General features: G+C 46.9%; 1 protein-coding gene across 1 annotated transcript in view; it reads left to right on the top strand.

The window, feature by feature from the left end:
- Nucleotides 1-854: 854 nt before the first annotated feature.
- The window catches only part of trabd2a (TraB domain containing 2A), a 49,357-nt gene continuing 27,143 nt past the window's right edge, over nucleotides 855-23,068 (top strand). The window contains exons 1-2 of the mRNA XM_039661460.2: nucleotides 855-1,302; nucleotides 3,300-3,860. Coding sequence (XP_039517394.2) covers nucleotides 1,171-1,302; nucleotides 3,300-3,860 — 693 coding nt within the window. The 5' untranslated portion in view covers nucleotides 855-1,170. The remainder of the gene's footprint in view (nucleotides 1,303-3,299; nucleotides 3,861-23,068) is intronic.

Here is a 23,068-nt window from a genome sequence, read left to right on the forward strand (position 1 = left end):
CTATTCCAAACATGTCTGGAGTTATTATTGTGCATATTTGATAACCGCCACAGGAGGGAGCTGTGACCTCTCCGCGCACTGCAGACGAGGGCTTCACTGAGGAAGAGGATGAGGATGTTCAAACACTGCGGTGTCCTCCATGCCATCGAGGGTTTATTAAGAGGAATATTGTCCCCATTAATAGTGTGAGAACAAACTAAGCATTGCAAAACCACAGTCTAACAGTGGCAATCATACATTTACAGGAGAAGCAAAACGCCTGAAAAGACTTGTTGATATTAAGACACTGTCTGAGTCCAAAGTGCGCCAGTAACGCGCAACCCAGCGCAACCTGACATGATGTAATGTTATAGCTACACCGAAGTGAGAACAACTCGAGTGCAACTAAGTGTCACTGAACTGACTTAAGCCGGACTGTGACGCTTCTGGACACACACTTGTCCTGTTATCTCTTTGAAGCTGCTCTGAAACACTCTGTAAGCGCTGTATAAATAAAGCCTGACTCGTCAGATGATGAACATCAGTCCTCAGTGGAAACAAGTTCATCAATATATGCGAAATGTGCTAAACAAAAAGTTATCTTGCACAGGACAGGTTCAGGATTCAGATCCGTCTGAAGTCACTGATCAAACTAGATGTGTGTGTGTGTGTGTGTGTGTGTGTGTGTGTGTGACAGATTCATGAGCCGCGCGCGTGCGTTTTGACTCGCAGCACTCGCTGTGTGTGTCGCGCGCTCCCGCGGGGGTCCGAGATGCTCAAATCACATTATTTAGAGAGTGAGGGGCTGGGGGAAGGTAAAGCCACACACACACACATAGAGAGAGAGAGAGAGAGAGAGAGAGAGAGAGAGAGAGAGAGAGAGAGAGAGAGAGAGAGAGAGAGAGAGAGAGAGCGACAGAACCCGCGGAGGAGTTTTACTGACGCGCGTCATTCGGCGAGTTTGAGGAGAAAATCAAAGAGGATCTTCTAAACTACAAACTTTAGAGAGTTGTGTGTGTGTAAGGGATACCCAGGCGCGCTTCTCACGGGCTCATGAGTGTGTGACAGGCTGGTCTCCTCCTCATGGATCTGCGGAGGTCCTCCTCGGCTGTTGATGGGTGATCGGGTCTCCTCCGGGATGAGGAGCACAGCCCGGCCTCCGTCCGTCGCGCGCGTTACTGTGAGCGAGTGATGGTGATGAGGATGAGGATGATGATGAAGGTTAGTTTGAGCGCTCTTCTGCAGAGCTGTCTGATGATGATGATGGTGAGATGTGGCCAGCTCCACCTCAGAGACTCCGGCGACTGCGAGACTCACACCAGAGTAAGTGTTCACACTGAGAACATAAATACATTTATTATGCAGATCATGAACAGTTAAAGGAAACATATTAATATACTTGTTTAATATTAAACATTTAACATTCAATCAGTTCATGCAAGATGTTTGTGCTCCATGTTCCTCGTCTCCTCACACAGGATCAGAGATATCGCTCTCGCTTCATTGAGATTCAGACTCAAAACTTCTGCTGCTTTATTGAGTTTTTAGTGAAACTGTGTTTCTCTCGAGTATGTAACTTTATTCAACATGCTTTTAGTTTCTGCAGTCAGACAGAAAAGAGCGAGAATGTGGAAGTTTAAAGTGCATCGCCATCCGGTGTTGAACTCATTAGATATTAAATGTCTATTGAAGACATTGTGAATAAACATCCAGATCACATTCACTCCATCTGATCACAGGAATAAATTACACTTTACTGTGTAGAAAACAGCTGTTATCTAAATAAATGAGCAAAAGAGACTTAAAAAAAATCTACTTTTATAATATTCAAATTATTGTAATATGGATGTATTTACACAAGCTTGTGGTCAGTTAGATTTATTTTAAAGAATTTAAAACTTTTATTCATGAAGGACGCATTTAATTGCTCAAAAGTGACAGTAAAGACATTTATAATGTTACAAAAGATTGTATTTCAAATAAATGCTGTTCTTTTGAACTTTTTTTTCCATCAAAGAATCCTGAGAAAGAAAACGTAACAGTTTCCACAGAATTATGAATCAGCAGAACTGATCATGTTGAACAGTATTTTATTGAGTTTAAATGAACTAAATTAATAACTTTTTTAGAACAAAAATGAACCGTCACAGATCTGACTTGAGCTTGAACGGTTGCATTATTGTCCATTATCTCTGTAAAGCTGCTCTGATACAATATATTTTGTGGAAAGCACTGTATAAATAAAGCCGACTTGAGTTTTTTATTATTAATTTGATTTAAATAGATATATTAGATATGTTTTTATTTTTAAATGATTTATTATTTTTTTTTAATTTGCTTTTGATTTATTTTTTAGTGTGATATTTCAATTGTGTTTAAAATGATTGGTAACACTTTACTTGAAGGGGTGTGCATATGACTGACATGACACATTCATAATCATGACAAGATATATGTTTGACAACTGTCATTAAGTGTCATTTGCTCTCAGTTATGACATTTTTAATGCAAATATGACATTGTTTGAGATGTCTTTATGACAGCTTGACATAAACCAATACATCATAATCCGTCAGTGTCTTTGTCATGACTTGACATTAGATAACACAACCTGTCATAAACATGACATAGCAGATTAATGATCAAACTTAAGAAACTTTAGCTTTATGGGTTAACATTAGCTGTGGATGTGGTTGGTTTTGACATCGCGTGAGCTTAGAATTATAAGGTTCTATCTCCGTTTAGGGTCGTTCTGAGATATTGAGCATCAAAGTTTTCACATCCCAGCTGGCAAAACTGTTATGTAGTATAACCTTCTATTATAGCTTTATCTATTAATCTTTTTTTTGTTTTTGTTTTTTTAACAAAAAATAACACCACACAGGCATTAATAAACACCTAATGGATCAGATTACGCCAAAAACTCAATTTCGACCAAAAGTGGAGATAACCTTATAATTCTAAGCTCACGATCAGCTGTCATGAGGGCATTATAACTGAATTTGTCATTAAATTGTTATAATGGCCTCATCACAGCCGATGTCAAAACCAACCACCTGACAGTTTAATGTAACGTTAACCCATAAAGCTAAAGTTTCTTAAGTTTGATCCAGATTGTGTTGTGTTGGTAATGTCAAGTTGTCATAACAAAGACATCTCAAACAATGTCATATTTGCATTACAAATGTCATAATTGAGCGAATGCCACTTAATAACAGTTGTCATAAACATGTGTAAAGTGTTACTGACTGATTTGTAGATTTTGATTGATCATAGCTGTGATGAGCTCGTGTCCTGACGAGTGTCTGTTCTCTGGCCAGCAAAGCGATCTGAACTCGTTCCTGTGGACGATCAAGCGAGAGCCGCCCTCGTTCTTCTACGGCACGATCCACGTCCCGTACACGCGCGTGTGGGACTTCATCCCGGAGAACTCCAAGCAGGCGTTCCAGCGGAGCGGCGTGGTGTTCTTCGAGCTGGACCTGACGGACCCGTCCACGGTGTCGGGCCTGAGCTCCTGCCAGCTGCTGCCGCCGGGCGAGATCCTGCAGGACCTGATCCCGGATCAGCTGTACCGCCGGCTGAAGGCGCACCTGGAGTACGTGCGGCTCATGCTGCCCTCCTGGGTCACGCCGGGCCAGCGGGGTCAGGGCCTGTACGCCGAGTACCTGTTCAACGCCATCGCCGGAAACTGGGAGCGCAAGCGGCCCGTGTGGGTCATGCTGATGGTGAACGCGCTGACGGAGGCCGAGGTGAAGAGCCGAGGCGTGCCGGTGCTGGACCTGTACCTGGCGCAGGAGGCGCAGCGCATGAGGAAGCGGACCGGCGCCGTGGAGGAGGTGGAGGAGCAGTGCCTTCCTCTCAACGGCCTCAGCTTCCACCAGGTGTGTGTGTGCGTGTGTGTGTGTGTGTGTGTACCTTCCTCTCAACAGCCTCAGCTTCCACCAGGTGTGTGTGTGTGTGCCTTCCTCTCAACAGCCTCAGCTTCCAGCAGGTGTGTGTGTGTGTGCCTTCCTCTCAACAGCCTCAGCTTCCAGCAGGTGTGTGTGTTAGCAGCTCCAATAACCTTTGATTATCCACAAGTTTCCGAGGGGCGCTCCTGTAAAAAATAAAGTGGGTGCAACTTCCGGTGACGCGGCGGGAGTAGCATTCCAATGGTGTTTTGTGTGTTAGTTAGCGAAGAGGCTAGCTGTTTTTCGGAGAATTATTTTACTATTTAAAGACGCAAATCTTTATGAGAGATGTCGTTACGGAGCTCAGGGACAACATGTGCTGTTCGCGGTTGTATGTATAACCGGACTAAACTAGTTCAGTGGCTTAAACGTGATTGTTTTGAACATAAGCTGAAAACGAAATCAGAGTGATCCTGCAGAGCCCGTCTCTGATCCTGCCAACGACTGTAGTTTCCATCACCTCCCAAAAGGCGACGAATCTTCCTGCGTACATTTGTTTAAATTCTTAATATTCTATAAACTCTCTCAGCATGTGATTGGCTGTTCGCTACTGATGTTACACCTAAACTCAGGATCAAAGCCTGTGTTGACAGAATAATGTGCCAGTTAATGTATTCAAGCAGCACATTCATTTATAATTTTGAATAAACTACAAAGCACAATGACTAAGTGTGTATTTTTTATTTTAATTGTTTATCAGCTCACACAACTGTCTGTCATCATGCCTTGATGAGTATTGATTATTAATAATGTTATTATAATACACTGCGGAGGGTGTTATTTCACCCTTTTTAATTTCGTTGAGGTTGTGTTCCCACATCGTTAGCTAGTTTGGATCGCTATAACTTGAATGACTGTCAACTGTTGAATGAACGAGTGTCAAGCATGTCAAGTCGCGCTTTGTTTACTTCCAACTGGAAGACGCGCCCACTTTTGACGCAAGGCCTCATGGGGCGTAGGAAACTTGTGGATAGACCTGAAAATAAATTTCCAATCAAAGGGGTGATATAATGCCCTTTTCACAAAATGTAAAAGTGTGTTTGTGAAGTTTTAGCTAATATATACCCCACATATGTTGTTTTATGCCGTGTTAAAACTGTCACTTTTTGAGTGTGAGCAAAAACACACCGTTTATGTGTGTGTCCCTTTAAATGCAAATGATGCTGCTGCTCCCGGCTTAGGGGGCGGAGCTTGTGTCCAGGAAGCGCTGTGTGTGTGAACTGTGCGGTTCGGTGTTGTACCTGTGTGTTCACATGCGCTTTCATCACTACGTCTGTTTAAACATCTGGTGATTGTCGTTTATGAGAAAACAACACTTGGAATTGTTTCTGTAAAAAGCCATGTATTATATGGGTGAGTTTTGTAGTAAATCCCTGTGTTAGGCCTGGAGCTGCTCTGGAGTGTGTTCTGCTGTCAGAGGGAGTGGAGCGTAATGGTTCTGGATCTGACTACACAAGATGTAAACAACACTGGTCCAGAAGCACTTCCTGTTTCAGTTTTTTAACACTACATAAAAGCTGGGATAAAATACAACCAACAGAACATTTAAAACTGAATCAAAAAGTTAAACAAACATCTTTAAGATGTTTTCTTTACATGTGAAATAAAGAAAACAGTTACAAACTGAAACAGGAAGTGCTTCTGGACCAGTGTTGTTTACATCTTGTGAAATGGTCTGCAGAACCCTTCACAGAGCTCTGCTAATGCCGCTACGCAACTAACGGGATTACGCACGCCAGTTTGACCTCGTGCTCACACACACTCACACACACACACACACACACACACACACACACACACACACACACACACACCAGAGCTGTTGATCTTCTGATGCCTGATCATCCAGCAAATAGAGTTATCATCGAGTTCTACAGCGCTCTACACAGCAGCTTCACAAGAATAAACTAAAACTTCATCAAATGTGAGACAAAATCAGATTCAGCTGTAAAACGTTATTATTCCGATAGATTCAGTTCTGTGTGGATTCAGTTCAGATCAATAACTGTGTGAAGTGCATCATTTATGAAATTAAAATGGTTAGGGGGGATCTCTGAGCTGAGTAAGTGGAGGCGGGGCTCATTTGCATATTCATAGAACCGCAAATACTAAATGAGGCGAGGGTGTCGAGTTACATTCAAGATATTTTATGCCATGTTTTTTCCCCCAAGGAGAAAACATTTGAATATGTTCTTTTGGTGATCAAAGATGAGTTTTAAGAGTATTTTAAGGCATAAAATAACACACGACATCATGCAAACTTCTCAGCATGTGTGTTTTTGTGAGCGGAAAGCACACATGCGTGAAGCTTGAGCGTCGTCGTGTTTCTCCAAGCTCTTCTGAGAGATTCCTGCATCGAAGCTCAAAGCGAATCGTTTCAGAGAAGCTTTAGTCCTCAGAGATCGGTGAAGATCAGCATGAGATGAACACTTCACAGGAGTGTGTTTGATCCGAACAGCTTGTCGTCGTTTTCATCTCGTCTGAGGGAGTCTGATCTCGAGTGCTGCTTTAAAACGCATTCAGTTCTATTATTCTTTTTAACAGTGTGACTCTCTGGGATGAGAACAAAACTTGAGCTGATTTGATCTGAATAATGACTCTATTGTCTATTGCTTTACAGCTGAATGTGAATATGCTTCATAATTGATCACTTTGCATCTCTAACATTAGCTGTGTTTCCATTCCAAGTTTGAATTTAACTTAAAATCAGAGTAAACATCTGTGAATAAAGCAGCGTTTCAATCGCATGTGTTCAAGAGCACAAATCATCACTTGCGTTGAGTTTCTGCAATCGTGCTCTTTCCCTCCATCATGAACGAGTGTGTGTCGAGCGTCAGGCGAAACACTGTCTTGTTCTCGGACGTTCACATGAGGGTTTGAGGGGTTTATTCTGTAGAAGTGTTTCTATCGTAGTTTATGTGCATGTCTTCTTATCAGATAAAACATGTTTCCAACTCAGAGAGCATTCTTTTTTATGTGTATTTTAAGAATTTATGCAGATCTTGGCATTTCTATCCAGTGTTTTGGATTATGCGATATCCCAAAAGGAACATGGAAATATGTGGATGGAAACATGGCTGTTGGTTTTCTTGGTTATATGAACCTTAATTGAACATTGTTTTGTACTTCAAACATTATGGGAACGTTTCTGAAACACGTAGAAACACTTGAAAACGTTAGACGAACATTCATGTAAAAACACTTCGGAAAAACACTCAAACATATACAAACACTCACACTCACACACACGCTCACATTCACACACATGCACGCGCACACGCACGCGCACACACACACACACACACTTGCCTGTACGCACACTGTAATAACTCCTGCCATAACTCCTGCCATAACACCTGCCATGACTCCTGCCATAACTCCTGCCATACCTCCTGCCATAACTCCTGCCATAACACCTGCCACAACACCTGCCACAACACCTGCCATAACACCTGCCACAACACCTGCCACAACTCCTGCCACAACTCCTGCCACAACACCTGCCATAACTCCTGCCACAACACCTGCCACAACTCCTGCCACAACACCTGCCACAACTCCTGCCATAACACCTGCCATAATTCCTGCCACAACACCTGCCACAACTCCTGCCATAACTCCTGCCATAACACCTGCCACAACTCCTGCCACAACTCCTGCCATAACTCCTGCCATAACACCTGCCACAACTCCTGCCACAACACCTGCCATAACTCCTGCCACAACACCTGCCACAACTCCTGCCACAACTCCTGCCACAACTCCTGCCACAACACCTGCCATAACTCCTGCCACAACACCTGCCACAACTCCTGCCACAACACCTGCCACAACTCCTGCCATAACACCTGCCATAATTCCTGCCACAACACCTGCCACAACTCCTGCCATAACTCCTGCCATAACACCTGCCACAACTCCTGCCACAACTCCTGCCATAACTCCTGCCATAACACCTGCCACAACTCCTGCCACAACTCCTGCCATGACTCCTGCCATAACTCCTGCCATAACTCCTGCCACAACTCCTGCCACAACACCTGCCATAACTCCTGCCACAACACCTGCCACAACACCTGCCACAACTCCTGCCATAACACCTGCCACAACTCCTGCCATAACTCCTGCCACAACACCTGCCACAACACCTGCCATAACTCCTGCCACAACACCTGCCACAACTCCTGCCATAACACCTGCCATAACTCCTGCCACAACACCTGCCACAACTCCTGCCACAACACCTGCCACAACACCTGCCATAACACCTGCCACAACTCCTGCCACAACACCTGCCACAACACCTGCCACAACACCTGCCATAACACCTGCCACAACTCCTGCCACAACTCCTGCCACAACACCTGCCACAACTCCTGCCATAACACCTGCCATAATTCCTGCCACAACACCTGCCACAACTCCTGCCACAACTCCTGCCCTAACACCTGCCATAACTCCTGCCATAACACCTGCCATAACACCTGCCACAACACCTGCCACAACTCCTGCCACAACTCCTGCCACAACTCCTGCCACAACTCCTGCCACAACACCTGCCATAACACCTGCCACAACTCCTGCCATAACACCTGCCATAATTCCTGCCACAACACCTGCCACAACTCCTGCCATAAACCTGCCATAACTCCTGCCATAACACCTGCCATAACACCTGCCACAACACCTGCCACAACTCCTGCCACAACTCCTGCCACAACTCCTGCCATAACACCTGCCACAACACCTGCCACAACTCCTGCCATAACACCTGCCATAATTCCTGCCACAACACCTGCCACAACTCCTGCCACAACTCCTGCCATAACACCTGCCATAACTCCTGCCATAACACCTGCCATAACACCTGCCACAACTCCTGCCACAACTCCTGCCACAACACCTGCCATAACACCTGCCACAACACCTGCCATAACTCCTGCCACAACACCTGCCACAACACCTGCCATAACTCCTGCCACAACACCTGCCACAACACCTGCCACAACTCCTGCCACAACACCTGCCATAACTCCTGCCACAACACCTGCCATAACTCCTGCCACAACACCTGCCACAACACCTGCCATAACTCCTGCCACAACTCCTGCCACAACACCTTCCACAACACCTGCCACAACTCCTGCCACAACTCCTGCCACAACACCTGCCATAACTCCTGCCACAACACCTGCCATAACTCCTGCCACAACACCTGCCACAACACCTGCCATAACTCCTGCCACAACTCCTGCCACAACACCTTCCACAACACCTGCCACAACTCCTGCCACAACTCCTGCCACAACTCAATAACAGTGTAAAGTTTCATTTCAATATCAATGTAAATTTTCAGTTCAATAACAGTGTAAAGTTGACCAATAACTCTATTTCTGCTGTAAAGTGTCATTATTCAGATCAAGTCCGATAGTTTCAGTTGAGGTAAGTTGATGATGCATCACTAAATATTCATTTTCGTTTAAAGCTCCAGGTGTGTGTGTGTGTGTGTGTGTGTGTGTGTGTGTGTGTGTGTGTCACAGAAATCAAACTCTAACTCAGTAATTTCTCTCTCTTTGATTCTATGTTTAGTCAGTGAGTTTTAGTCCTGAAGTTTCCATGGTAAGAGATGTCTGTGTTTCTCATGTGTGTGTGTGTGTGTGTGTGTGTGTTCTCAGATGAATGTGTGTGTGGAGTGAAACGGTTGTAATGAGAGTCGCTGCATGATTTACTCCAGGATTTTCCTAGCGCAGATCTGAAGACTTTCACAGTTTCTGTGACCGACTGTATATAAACGTGTATATAAATGTGTCTCTTCTTCACCAGCAGGTGTTTCATATTTATATCCACTCAGCAAACACTCACATACACTCTCTCACACACTCACACATTTATTGGGAGTTTGACGCACATCGGATTGTTTTAAGTTCGTCCAGCCGAGACAGCTGCGAAATTCAACCTGCTCTGATTTACTGTTCCAGCTAAAGTGGGGAATTATTGTGTGTGTGTTTGTGTGTGTGTGTGTGTGTGTGTGTGTATCCGTGGAAAACCTCCAAACACTAATGAGTTCAGCTAATCTCCTAATGAGAGTCTGCATCTGTGTGTGTCATTCTCCGCAGACGTCTGCACTAGATTGCCTGAGGCTCTCCGTCTCTCTGCTAACTCACACACACACACACTTGGGAACAGGCTTTTTGCAGTGTGTGTGTCTGACTGGTGAAGTTCTGTCAGTATTAACTGGAAAGTTTCCAGAAGGATATTGTTTGTTTCCACTGGTGTGTGTGTGTGTGTTTGTGTGTGTGTGTGTGTGTGAAAGCGTATCTCAGTAGCTTAACCTCTTTAATACCCATCATCATCCCCATCATGCCATTGTTCTGTCCTGCTGTTATTGACAGTTACTCGGGGCTTTGTGTGCGTGTGTGTGTGTGTGTGTGTGTAAGCCTCCATTAGCACATGTGTGTGAGCAATTACAGCCGCTATTGTTGGTGCTAATACGTTAGTATCACAGAGGTGTTAGCGGAATCAAACACACACTCTTGTGTTGGTATGTGTGCTCTGATGGACAGGAATGTGCTGGTTTTGATTGTGTAGATGTGTGTGTGTGTGTGTGTGTGTTTAGTCATTTTTTACAATACACAGAGTTTCAAAGCAGCTTTACTGATATGATGAAGTCAGGCTACATTTTAGGCTAAATATTAAGAAATATATATTGTGCGATAAAGAAGTACTTTAAATAACGTTTTTATTGTAATATTTACATCAGTAAGTCTCAAGCGATACATCAGTAAATATGGTAATGAGCGTGTGTTATCTGTAGAAATTACACCTGGAGAAATGCAGCGCCAGGCGTGACCAAGTGTGTTTGCTAGTTTCAGCCCGACGCAGTTTTCATTTCCATGTCCTGACGTCTCCGCCACACACGTCTCCGTCACACACGTCTCCCTCACACACGTCTCCGCCACACACGTCTCCGCCACACACGTCTCCGTCACACACGTCTCCGTCACACACGTCTCCGTCACACACGTCTCCATCACACACGACTCCGTCTCACACGTATCCGTCACACACGTCTCCGACACACGTCTCCGTCACACACGTCTCCGTCACACACGTCTCCGTCACACACGACTCCGTCACACACGTCTCCGTCACACACGTCTCCGTCACACACGTCTCCGTCACACACGACTCCGACACACACGTCTCCGTCACACACGTCTCCGTCACACACGTCTCCGTCACACACGTCTCCGTCACACACGACTCCGTCACACACGTCTCCGTCACACACGTCTCCGTCACACACGTCTCCGTCACACACGTCTCCGTCACACACGACTCCGTCACACACGTCTCCGTCACACACGTCTCCGACACACACGTCTCCGTCACACACGACTCCGACACACACGTCTCCGTCACACACGTCTCCGTCACACACGTCTCCGTCACACACGTCTCCGTCACACACGTCTCCGCCACACACGTCTCCGTCACACACGTCTCCGCCACACACGTCTCCGTCACACACGTCTCCCTCACACACGTCTCCGTCACACACGTCTCCCTCACACACGTCTCCCTCACACACGTCTCCCTCACACACGTCTCCGTCACACACGTCTCCGTCACACACGTCTCCGTCACACACGTCTCCGTCACACACGACTCCGTCACACACGTCTCCGTCACACACGTCTCCGACACACACGTCTCCGTCACACACGTCTCCGTCACACACGACTCCGTCACACACGTCTCCGTCACACACGTCTCCGACACACACGTCTCCGTCACACACGTCTCCGCCACACACGTCTCCGTCACACACGTCTCCGTCACACACGTCTCCGCCACACACGTCTCCGTCACACACGTCTCCGCCACACACGTCTCCGCCACACACGTCTCCGTCACACACGTCTCCGTCACACACGTCTCCGTCACACACGTCTCCGTCACACACGACTCCGTCACACACGTCTCCGTCACACACGTCTCCGACACACACGTCTCCGTCACACACGTCTCCGCCACACACGTCTCCGTCACACACGTCTCCGTCACACACGTCTCCGCCACACACGTCTCCGTCACACACGACTCCGTCACACACGTCTCCGTCACACACGTCTCCGTCACACACGTCTCCGTCACACACGTCTCCGCCACACACGTCTCCGTCACACACGTCTCCGTCACACACGTCTCCGTCACACACGTCTCCGTCACACACGTCTCCCTCACACACGTCTCCGCCACACACGTCTCCGTCACACACGTCTCCGTCACACACGTCTCCGCCACACACGTCTCCGTCACACACGTCTCCGTCACACACGTCTCCGTCACACACGTCTCCGTCACACACGTCTCCGCCACACACGTCTCCGTCACACACGTCTCCGTCACACACGTCTCCGTCACACACGTCTCCGTCACACACGTCTCCGTCACACACGTCTCCGTCACACACGTCTCCGCCACACACGTCTCCGCCACACACGTCTCCGTCACACACGTCTCCGTCACACACGTCTCCGCCACACACGTCTCCGTCACACACGTCTCCGTCACACACGTCTCCGTCACACACGTCTCCGTCACACACGTCTCCGTCACACACGACTCCGTCACACACGTCTCCGTCACACACGTCTCCGTCACACACGTCTCCCTCACACACGTCTCCGTCACACACGTCTCCGTCACACACGTCTCCGTCACACACGACTCCGTCACACACGTCTCCGTCACACACGTCTCCGTCACACACGTCTCCGTCACACACGACTCCGTCACACACGTCTCCGTCACACACGTCTCCGTCACACACGTCTCCCTCACACACGTCTCCGACACACACGTCTCCCTCACACACGTCTCCCTCACACACGTCTCCGTCACACACGTCTCCGTCACACACGTCTCCGTCACACACGTCTCCGTCACACACGACTCCGTCACACACGACTCCGTCACACACGTCTCCGTCACACACGACTCCGTCACACACGACTCCGTCACACACGTCTCCCTCACACACGTCTCCCTCACACACGTCTCCGACACACACGTCTCCCTCACACACGTCTCCCTCACACACGTCTCCGTCACACACGTCTCCGTCACACACGTCTCCGTCACACACGACTCCGTCACACACGTCTCCGTCACACACGTCTCTGACACACACGTCTCCGTCACACACGTCTCCGTCACACACGACTCCGTCACACACGTCTCCGACACACACGTCTCCGTCACACACGTCTCCGTCACACCCGTCTCCCTCACACACGTCTCCGTCACACACGTCTCCGTCACACACGACTCCGTCACACACGTCTCCGTCACACACGTCTCCGTCACACACGTCTCCGACACACACGTCTCCGTCACACACGTCTCCGTCACACACGACTCCGTCACACACGTCTCCGACACACACGTCTCCGTCACACACGTCTCCCTCACACACGTCTCCCTCACACACGTCTCCGTCACACACGTCTCCGTCACACACGTCTCCGCCACACACGTCTCCGTCACACACGTCTCCGTCACACACGTCTCCGTCACACACGTCTCCGTCACACACGTCTCCCTCACACACGTCTCCGTCACACACGTCTCCGTCACACACGTCTCCGTCACACACGACTCCGTCACACACGTCTCCGTCACACACGTCTCCGCCACACACGTCTCCGACACACACGTCTCCGTCACACACGTCTCCCTCACACACGTCTCCGCCACACACGTCTCCGTCACACACGTCTCCGTCACACACGACTCCGTCACACACGTCTCCGACACACACGTCTCCGTCACACACGTCTCCCTCACACACGTCTCCGTCACACACGTCTCCGTCACACACGTCTCCGTCACACACGTCTCCGTCACACACGACTCCGTCACACACGTCTCCGACACACACGTCTCCGTCACACACGTCTCCGCCACACACGTCTCCGTCACACACGTCTCCGTCACACACGACTCCGTCACACACGTCTCCGACACACACGTCTCCGTCACACACGTCTCCCTCACACACGTCTCCCTCACACACGACTCCGACACACACGTCTCCGTCACACACGTCTCCGTCACACACGACTCCGTCACACACGTCTCCGTCACACACGTCTCCGACACACACGTCTCCGTCACACACGTCTCCGTCACACACGACTCCGTCACACACGTCTCCGACACACACGTCTCCGTCACACACGTCTCCCTCACACACGTCTCCCTCACACACGTCTCCGTCACACACGTCTCCGTCACACCCGTCTCCCTCACACACGTCTCCGTCACACACGTCTCCGTCACACACGACTCCGTCACACACGTCTCCGTCACACACGTCTCCGTCACACACGTCTCCGACACACACGTCTCCGTCACACACGTCTCCGTCACACACGACTCCGTCACACACGTCTCCGACACACACGTCTCCGTCACACACGTCTCCCTCACACACGTCTCCCTCACACACGTCTCCGTCACACACGTCTCCGTCACACACGTCTCCGCCACACACGTCTCCGTCACACACGTCTCCGTCACACACGTCTCCGTCACACACGTCTCCGTCACACACGTCTCCCTCACACACGTCTCCGTCACACACGTCTCCGTCACACACGTCTCCGTCACACACGACTCCGTCACACACGTCTCCGTCACACACGTCTCCGCCACACACGTCTCCGACACACACGTCTCCGTCACACACGTCTCCCTCACACACGTCTCCGCCACACACGTCTCCGTCACACACGTCTCCGTCACACACGACTCCGTCACACACGTCTCCGACACACACGTCTCCGTCACACACGTCTCCCTCACACACGTCTCCGTCACACACGTCTCCGTCACACACGTCTCCGTCACACACGTCTCCGTCACACACGACTCCGTCACACACGTCTCCGACACACACGTCTCCGTCACACACGTCTCCGCCACACACGTCTCCGTCACACACGTCTCCGTCACACACGACTCCGTCACACACGTCTCCGACACACACGTCTCCGTCACACACGTCTCCCTCACACACGTCTCCCTCACACACGACTCCGACACACACGTCTCCGTCACACACGTCTCCGTCACACACGACTCCGTCACACACGTCTCCGTCACACACGTCTCCGACACACACGTCTCCGTCACACACGTCTCCGTCACACACGACTCCGTCACACACGTCTCCGACACACACGTCTCCGTCACACACGTCTCCCTCACACACGTCTCCCTCACACACGTCTCCGTCACACACGTCTCCGTCACACACGTCTCCGCCACACACGTCTCCGTCACACACGTCTCCGTCACACACGTCTCCGTCACACACGTCTCCGTCACACACGTCTCCCTCACACACGTCTCCGTCACACACGTCTCCGTCACACACGTCTCCGTCACACACGTCTCCGTCACACACGTCTCCGTCACACACGTCTCCGTCACACACGTCTCCCTCACACACGTCTCCGTCACACACGTCTCCGTCACACACGTCTCCGTCATAGCAGAAAGTCTTGATTTCATAAAGTCGTGGCATTAAATCTTGCATGCATTCCAAAAAAATGAACACTTCCTTCGTATTTTTGTACTGTTTTTAGTTTAAATCAAGATACATTTACTTGACTTGTCAAGTCTTGAAAAAATGTATAAAATAAGTAAACAAATCTGTCAAAACTTCTAAATGAAGCTGATTTTTCTGAGCCCATTAGTAGATATTTGTTCTTGCTTTAGTCATTAATTTAATTTTGATTAATTTTACAGAAAACACATTTTACATCTGCTGCAGATGTATCTGCAGTAAATGTATCTTGATTTAGGAATCCTTTTTCCAGTTTGATCAGAAGGTACAGTAAAATATATTTCCATGTATTTAGTGGTTTTGAACTTTTTCTTTAGTAAAATGGATTAAAAAGTAACAGACATCTGTTGGAAGATGTATTTTCAAACTCTGAAGTGTTTCTCCTTCTCCATAAACATTTACACTTAGAGAACATATTGATGAATTGAGTTCCCTTCAGTTTATTTATAAAATTTCCATTATTTGGTCTTAAAAAGGTCTTAAATAAGTCTTAAACTGATCTGAATCCCTGCTGATTGTGTTTGTGTTTAAAGTGCCGTGGCGTTTGTGCTGTTGGTGACGTCATCGCTATCCCACAATCCCCTGCAGGAACACATGAAAGGCGCTCCTGTCAAACCCTCTTTTACGCTGTCCTTCACTCTTTGAAGTCTTTCGCTCGGCTCTGTGGTTCTCCTCGGAGCGAATCGCTCCGGATTGTGGGCTTGTTGTTCCTGCGGCTCGCGAGTGTACATTTGCTCTCCCGCGGCCGCTATTGTTGACTCTTTGTCCCAGAATTCCAGGCGCTCGGATGAAACGAACATGTTTTCAGGGTCATTTGCACCCAAAGAGTGTTTGTCTTCAGGGACGAGGCTCTTTGTCCGTCGCTGCTCACTGACCTCATAAAAACGGCACACACACACACCGCAATAATCCTGTTCTTCCTCAGTGTTTCTGTCTTGTTTTTCAGCACAAATATCTAAACATTGTTACATCAAGTCACATTTACTGGAGAAGAACGATGACTGAGGATATTACTGTAAGACTTGGTTAATGAAAAATGCATAAAAATGAAGTGAGTTTAAAACAAGAACAAATATCTGCCAATGGAGTCTTGTTTTCCCTTTGAATTACTTCATTTTGAGGCATTTTTCAGTAAATAAGCTGTAATATCATCAGTTATTTTGCTTCTTCTACAGTAAATGCCTGTTGATTTAAGAATGTTTATATATTTGTGCTGGAAAACAAACTTTAAATTGTGGTTTTCTAGTATTTCCACTTGTTACTCATGAAAATAGCGGAGGAATCTGCATGATGTTAAAACACGAGACCGGATTCACTCGTCTGTTGTTTGAACACTCCTTCACTGTTGTGCATCTTCTGTCCTCCAGCGTTAATGAGAATTCCTGTTTAATTTCTGCTTGGAAGCGATCGGATTCTGTCCTCTGTAATCACACGGATGTGGAGCTCAGAAGAAAAGCTCAGAAAAGTGGAGCTCAGAAGAACTCAGTGTGTGACTGAGTGTGTGTGTGTGTGTGTGTGTGCGCGTGAGTGACATGCAGTGATAATTTGAATATTAGACACATTTCTTATTTGTTTATAATCCAGAACATGAGCTGCTTATAATATCCTGTTTTTCTTGCGAGCTGATTGGCTGAGACGGCATGTGCGGGCCGGATGAAGCTGTCAATCAAAGCACAGTGAGTTTCCTTCAGTGTGACACTGATTCTGTCAGACAGCAGGAATATTTTCCTGAAGCCGAAGAGAAAGATATCAGACACCAGGATCAGACTAATGTGGAGCGACATGGACACACACATCTCAACTACACAACATCTCAACTACACAACCCTGCATTCCTCTGTTAGTCGCCAAACCACACACTATCAGATCCTGACAATAACCGCCCACTTTAAATCAGATAAGACAAAAAATCTCATTAGAGCCCAAGACTTTGATGCATCTTCTGCAAGTGTGTGTGTGTGTGTGTGTGTAAAGAGCTGGTCTGGTCTGGAGCCGTGTCTGTCAGGAGGGCGTTTAGCATGTTGATGTTTAAGCTGCTAATGCACACGGCAGACGAGTGCTGAGTGTTTATGGCTGTTAGACGGAGTTTGAGCTGCTTTTAGTGACGGTTGTTGATCTGGAGACAAAACTGAGATAAAGGATCTCCACAGGGACTGGACATAAAGCAGGCGGCGAGACCTAGAGAAAGCCTAGATGAAAGTCAGTCTGTTCACGTTTTGTGTCAGTGTGTGTAGAATCTGTTTATCTGAAGTTGAGATGTGCTGATAATTATATCACAGACAAACGAATATTTATTTATTACTCGTTTATTTATTTGATCACATTATCATTCCCCCACTATGTGATAAGAGAAAATCCTTGAGGATAAAGCTGATGAACTTCCCAGCTGACAAAATTTTATGGTGTGAAAAGATGGAATTTTTTAGAAAATGATGTAAAATATTGTTTAAATATTCTACAAATTAAATGTAGAGAAGAGCCAGTGGTTCTTCAGTGACGGTTTATGAGGAGAGGAATTACGAGTGTCACTTCGGCTTGATAAACACTTCTTTCTGCAGCATCTGGATCAGTTGCAGAGGTTTAGGAAAGAACATTACAATAGTTCAGTCTGAAGAGAACGAGAGTTTGTGTCATGAGTTGTGTAGCTCCTATAGGAAGGACCTGATCCTCATAATGTTGAGTAAAGCAAATCTGCAGGACTGTGCAATTCTAGCAATGTGGTCTGTGAACTTCAACTGATCATCAGTCACAACTCCAAGGTTACTGGCTGTCCTGGATGGAGTTATGGATGACGAACCTATCTGAATGGAGAAGTTGTGATGAAGTGTTAAGTTTGCCGGAAGAGAAGTCCCAGCACTGAGGCACTCCAGTAGCTAGATGATAACAGTGATGGATAAACCATGTTTCTGAATGACAGACACTAGTGATGACATGTAGATGTAGAAGAGAAGCGGTCCCAGCACTGAGCCCTGAGGCACTCCAGTATCTAGATGATAACAGTGATGGATAAACCATGTTTCTGAATGACAGATCCTAGTGATGACATGTAGATGGAGAAGAGAAGCGGTCCCAGCACTGAGCCCTGAGGCACTCCAGTATCTAGATCAGCCTTTCTCAAACTTTTTTCAGTCAGGGCACCTATCAAAAGTGCATAAAATCTCAAGGCACCCCAGTGTAAAATATAATTTAAAAACACTGCATAACCCAAATTTAAATGCAAATGTCTTGTTTAGTTAGACAGAACAGTAATGAACAGAGCATAATATGAACTGTAAATAACAATAATAATAAAAACTTTGTAGCACCTTTAAAAACACAGGTTTGCAAAGTAATTCACAAAATAATTAATCAGAGACACAAATGCCATAAAACCGTAAGAGGTGGACCGCCCAATACAAGAACCCAATAACAAATCCAGACCAGGAGAACTCAAATGAAGTGCACGATGCAGATAAAATAAAATAAAAATCCCCGGCTCTTATGGGGATTTTCTTTTCAAAAAACGATCCATAGTGCTGTAACTAAAGTGGCCTAAATTAACGTTTATTTTTACGTTTCTGTCAGTCTGAGGTGTTGCTATAACGCGTTACTATGGATTGCGTCACTTGCGTCAAGTTGGGTGCGTCTTGCTTCGGTCTTGTGAGACGGATTTTTTTATGATTAATTTTATATATTTATCTAAAATGAATTTACAATTTTATTAATATGTTCATATGTTTAAAAAGAAGAATGTAAATATGTAAATTCAAATATATTTATATATGAAATGTCAGCTGTTTTTTTTTGTTTGTTTTTTTCAAATTTTTTTTAGCCTACGTAATTTTTTGGCGGCACCCCTGACACAGCTAGGGGGCACCCCAGTGTGCCGCGGCACCCACTTTGAGAAAGGCTGATCTAGATGATAACAGTGATGGATAAACCATGTTTTTGATTGACAGATCCTAGTGATGTCATGTAGATGGAGAAGAGAAGCGGTCCCAGCACTGAGCCCTGAGGCACTCCAGTATCTAGATGATAACAGTGATGGATAAACCATGTTTCTGAATGACAGACACTAGTGAAGACATGTAGATGTAGAAGAGAAGCGGTCCCAGCACTGAGCCCTGAGGCACTCCAGTAGCTAGATGATAACAGTGATGGATAAACCATGTTTCTGAATGACAGACACTAGTGAAGACATGTAGATGTAGAAGAGAAGCGGTCCCAGCACTGAGCCCTGAGGCACTCCAGTATCTAGATGATAACAGTGATGGATAAACCATGTTTCTGAATGACAGACACTAGTGAAGACATGTAGATGTAGAAGAGAAGCGGTCCCAGCACTGAGCCCTGAGGCACTCCAGTAGCTAGATGATAACAGTGATGGATAAACCATGTTTCTGAATGACAGATCTTAGTGATGACATGTAGATGGAGAAGAGAAGCGGTCCCAGCACTGAGCCCTGAGGCACTCCAGTATCTAGATGATAACAGTGATGGATAAACCATGTTTCTGAATGACAGACGCTAGTGATGACATGTAGATGGAGAAGAGAAGCGGTCCCAGCACTGAGTCCTGAGGCACTCCAGTAGCTAGATGATAACAGTGATGGATAAACCATGTTTCTGAATGACAGACACTAGTGATGACATGTAGATGGAGAAGAGAAGCGGTCCCAGCACTGAGCCCTGAGGCACTCCAGTAGCTAGATGATAACAGTGATGGATAAACCATCTTTCTGAATGACAGACGCTAGTGATGACATGTAGATGGAGAAGAGAAGCGGTCCCAGCACTGAGTCCTGAGGCACTCCAGTAGCTAGATGATAACAGTGATGGATAAACCATGTTTCTGAATGACAGACACTAGTGATGACATGTAGATGGAGAAGAGAAGCGGTCCCAGCACTGAGCCCTGAGGCACTCCAGTAGCTAGATGATAACAGTGATGGATAAACCATGTTTCTGAATGACAGATCTTAGTGATGACATGTAGATGGAGAAGAGAAGCGGTCCCAGCACTGAGCCCTGAGGCACTCCAGTAGCTAGATGATAACAGTGATGGATAAACCATGTTTCTGAATGACAGATCTTAGTGATGACATGTAGATGGAGAAGAGAAGCGGTCCCAGCACTGAGCCCTGAGGCACTCCAGTAGTTAGATGATAACAGTGATGGATAAACCATGTTTCTGAATGACAGATCTTAGTGATGACATGTAGATGGAGAAGAGAAGCGGTCCCAGCACTGAGCCCTGAGGCACTCCAGTATCTAGATGATAACAGTGATGGATAAACCATGTTTCTGAATGACAGACGCTAGTGATGACATGTAGATGGAGAAGAGAAGCGGTCCCAGCACTGAGCCCTGAGGCACTCCAGTATCTAGATGATAACAGTGATGGATAAACCATGTTTCTGAATGACAGACACTAGTGATGACATGTAGATGGAGAAGAGAAGCGGTCCCAGCACTGAGTCCTGAGGCACTCCAGTAGCTAGATGATAACAGTGATGGATAAACCATGTTTCTGAATGACAGATCTTAGTGATGACATGTAGATGGAGAAGAGAAGCGGTCCCAGCACTGAGTCCTGAGGCACTCCAGTAGCTAGATGATAACAGTGATGGATAAACCATGTTTCTGAATGACAGACACTAGTGATGACATGTAGATGGAGAAGAGAAGCGGTCCCAGCACTGAGCCCTGAGGCACTCCAGTATCTAGATGATAACAGTGATGGATAAACCATGTTTCTGAATGACAGACACTAGTGATGACATGTAGATGGAGAAGAGAAGCGGTCCCAGCACTGAGTCCTGAGGCACTCCAGTAGCTAGATGATAACAGTGATGGATAAACCATGTTTCTGAATGACAGATCTTAGTGATGACATGTAGATGGAGAAGAGAAGCGGTCCCAGCACTGAGTCCTGAGGCACTCCAGTAGCTAGATGATAACAGTGATGGATAAACCATGTTTCTGAATGACAGACACTAGTGATGACATGTAGATGGAGAAGAGAAGCGGTCCCAGCACTGAGCCCTGAGGCACTCCAGTAGCTAGATGATAACAGTGATGGATAAACCATGTTTCTGAATGACAGACACTAGTGATGACATGTAGATGGAGAAGAGAAGCGGTCCCAGCACTGAGCCCTGAGGCACTCCAGTAGCTAGATGATAACAGTGATGGATAAACCATGTTTCTGAATGACAGACGCTAGTGATGTCATGTAGATGGAGAAGAGAAGCGGTCCCAGCACTGAGCCCTGAGACACTCCAGTAGCTAGATGATAACAAAGTTGTGGTTGTTTTCTTGGGGGTTGTTTTTTAGCAATGTGTGGACTTAAAAGTTAGCAACTTTTAGCAAAGTGTTTAGCAATGAATGGAAGAAGGGATACCGATCTGTAGTTTCCCAAAAGTGCTGTATTTATAGTGGGTTTCTTAATCAGAGTCTGCTTAAATGCTGTGGGAAAGATGCCAGTGTGAAGAGAAGTGTTGATATGAGTGAGAAAGTGCAGGTACAACTGAAGAAGACGAGAAGGGATCAGATCAAGCGGACAGGTTGTAGGTGATTGGAACGGATGAGTTTGAAGACTTCTGCCTCTTAGAGCGGAGAGAAGGAAGGGACACTGTGTGTGTGTTTTCGGTTAGGATGTGTTTGTCAGTTGGTTGTGTTGAAAATTGTCCACTGACGGTAGTGGTTTTTATAAAAATGTGGCAAAGTCATCAGCGGTTAGGGTTGGTGAAGGAGGAGGAGGGTTAAGAAGAGAAAATGTTTTGAAAGCGCGCGAGAGTCCGAAGAATAAATTAAAAAGTTAAAAAAAAGTAAATTTTTTGGTCGTAGTGAGTCATTTTAGCAGTAGAGACATCAGTAGAGAATAAGGAGAGGAGGGATTGATAAAGACCAATCAGTCAATCACTCCATCACTCCATCCATGAATCAACCTCATTTCATCATTGAGGAACTTCCACTGAATTGATCTGAAGAATCACAGCAGGATTGTGTGGGGAAAACGTTTGAATTCCATCATCATTATTATTTTCGTGATTCTGTCCGGTGCAGAAATTGCCGAGACTGTTAAATACCTCAGAGTGTTTTCTGTTCCTCCATCGTGACGCATCAGGGTAATTTCCATCACAAAGCAGAGTTATTGACTTCCATAGGGCCGCAGTGCTTTGATATGAAGTGACTCTGGTTCCCGTGTGTGTGAATGTGGCCAGTGACCCACAGAACGGACACAACGGAGCCGCGTCACAGCATTCGTTTAGCCCCGTCTTTCTTCCTTCTCACTTTCGGCGCTCTTTCATTCTCCTCCGTGCCGTGATTTAAGGGTCTGAAAGGCTGGAGGAGGGGGTGCGGAGCTGAAGCTGCTCGGACTCGGCAGATGGAGGGAGGTTTGTGCCGTGGGGTTTGTGAGGCTAGCGGGGTGGCGATAGGCTAATTTGAGCAGCATAAAGCCAGAGAGCTTTCAGATGCAGAGCAGAGGCTTTGATGAGCGCGGGATGAAAGCGGCGGC

This window comes from Pimephales promelas, chromosome 4, assembly GCF_988280905.1.
Source record: "Pimephales promelas chromosome 4, fPimPro1.hap1.1, whole genome shotgun sequence".
In the NCBI taxonomy this organism is placed as follows: Eukaryota; Metazoa; Chordata; class Actinopteri; order Cypriniformes; family Leuciscidae; genus Pimephales; species Pimephales promelas.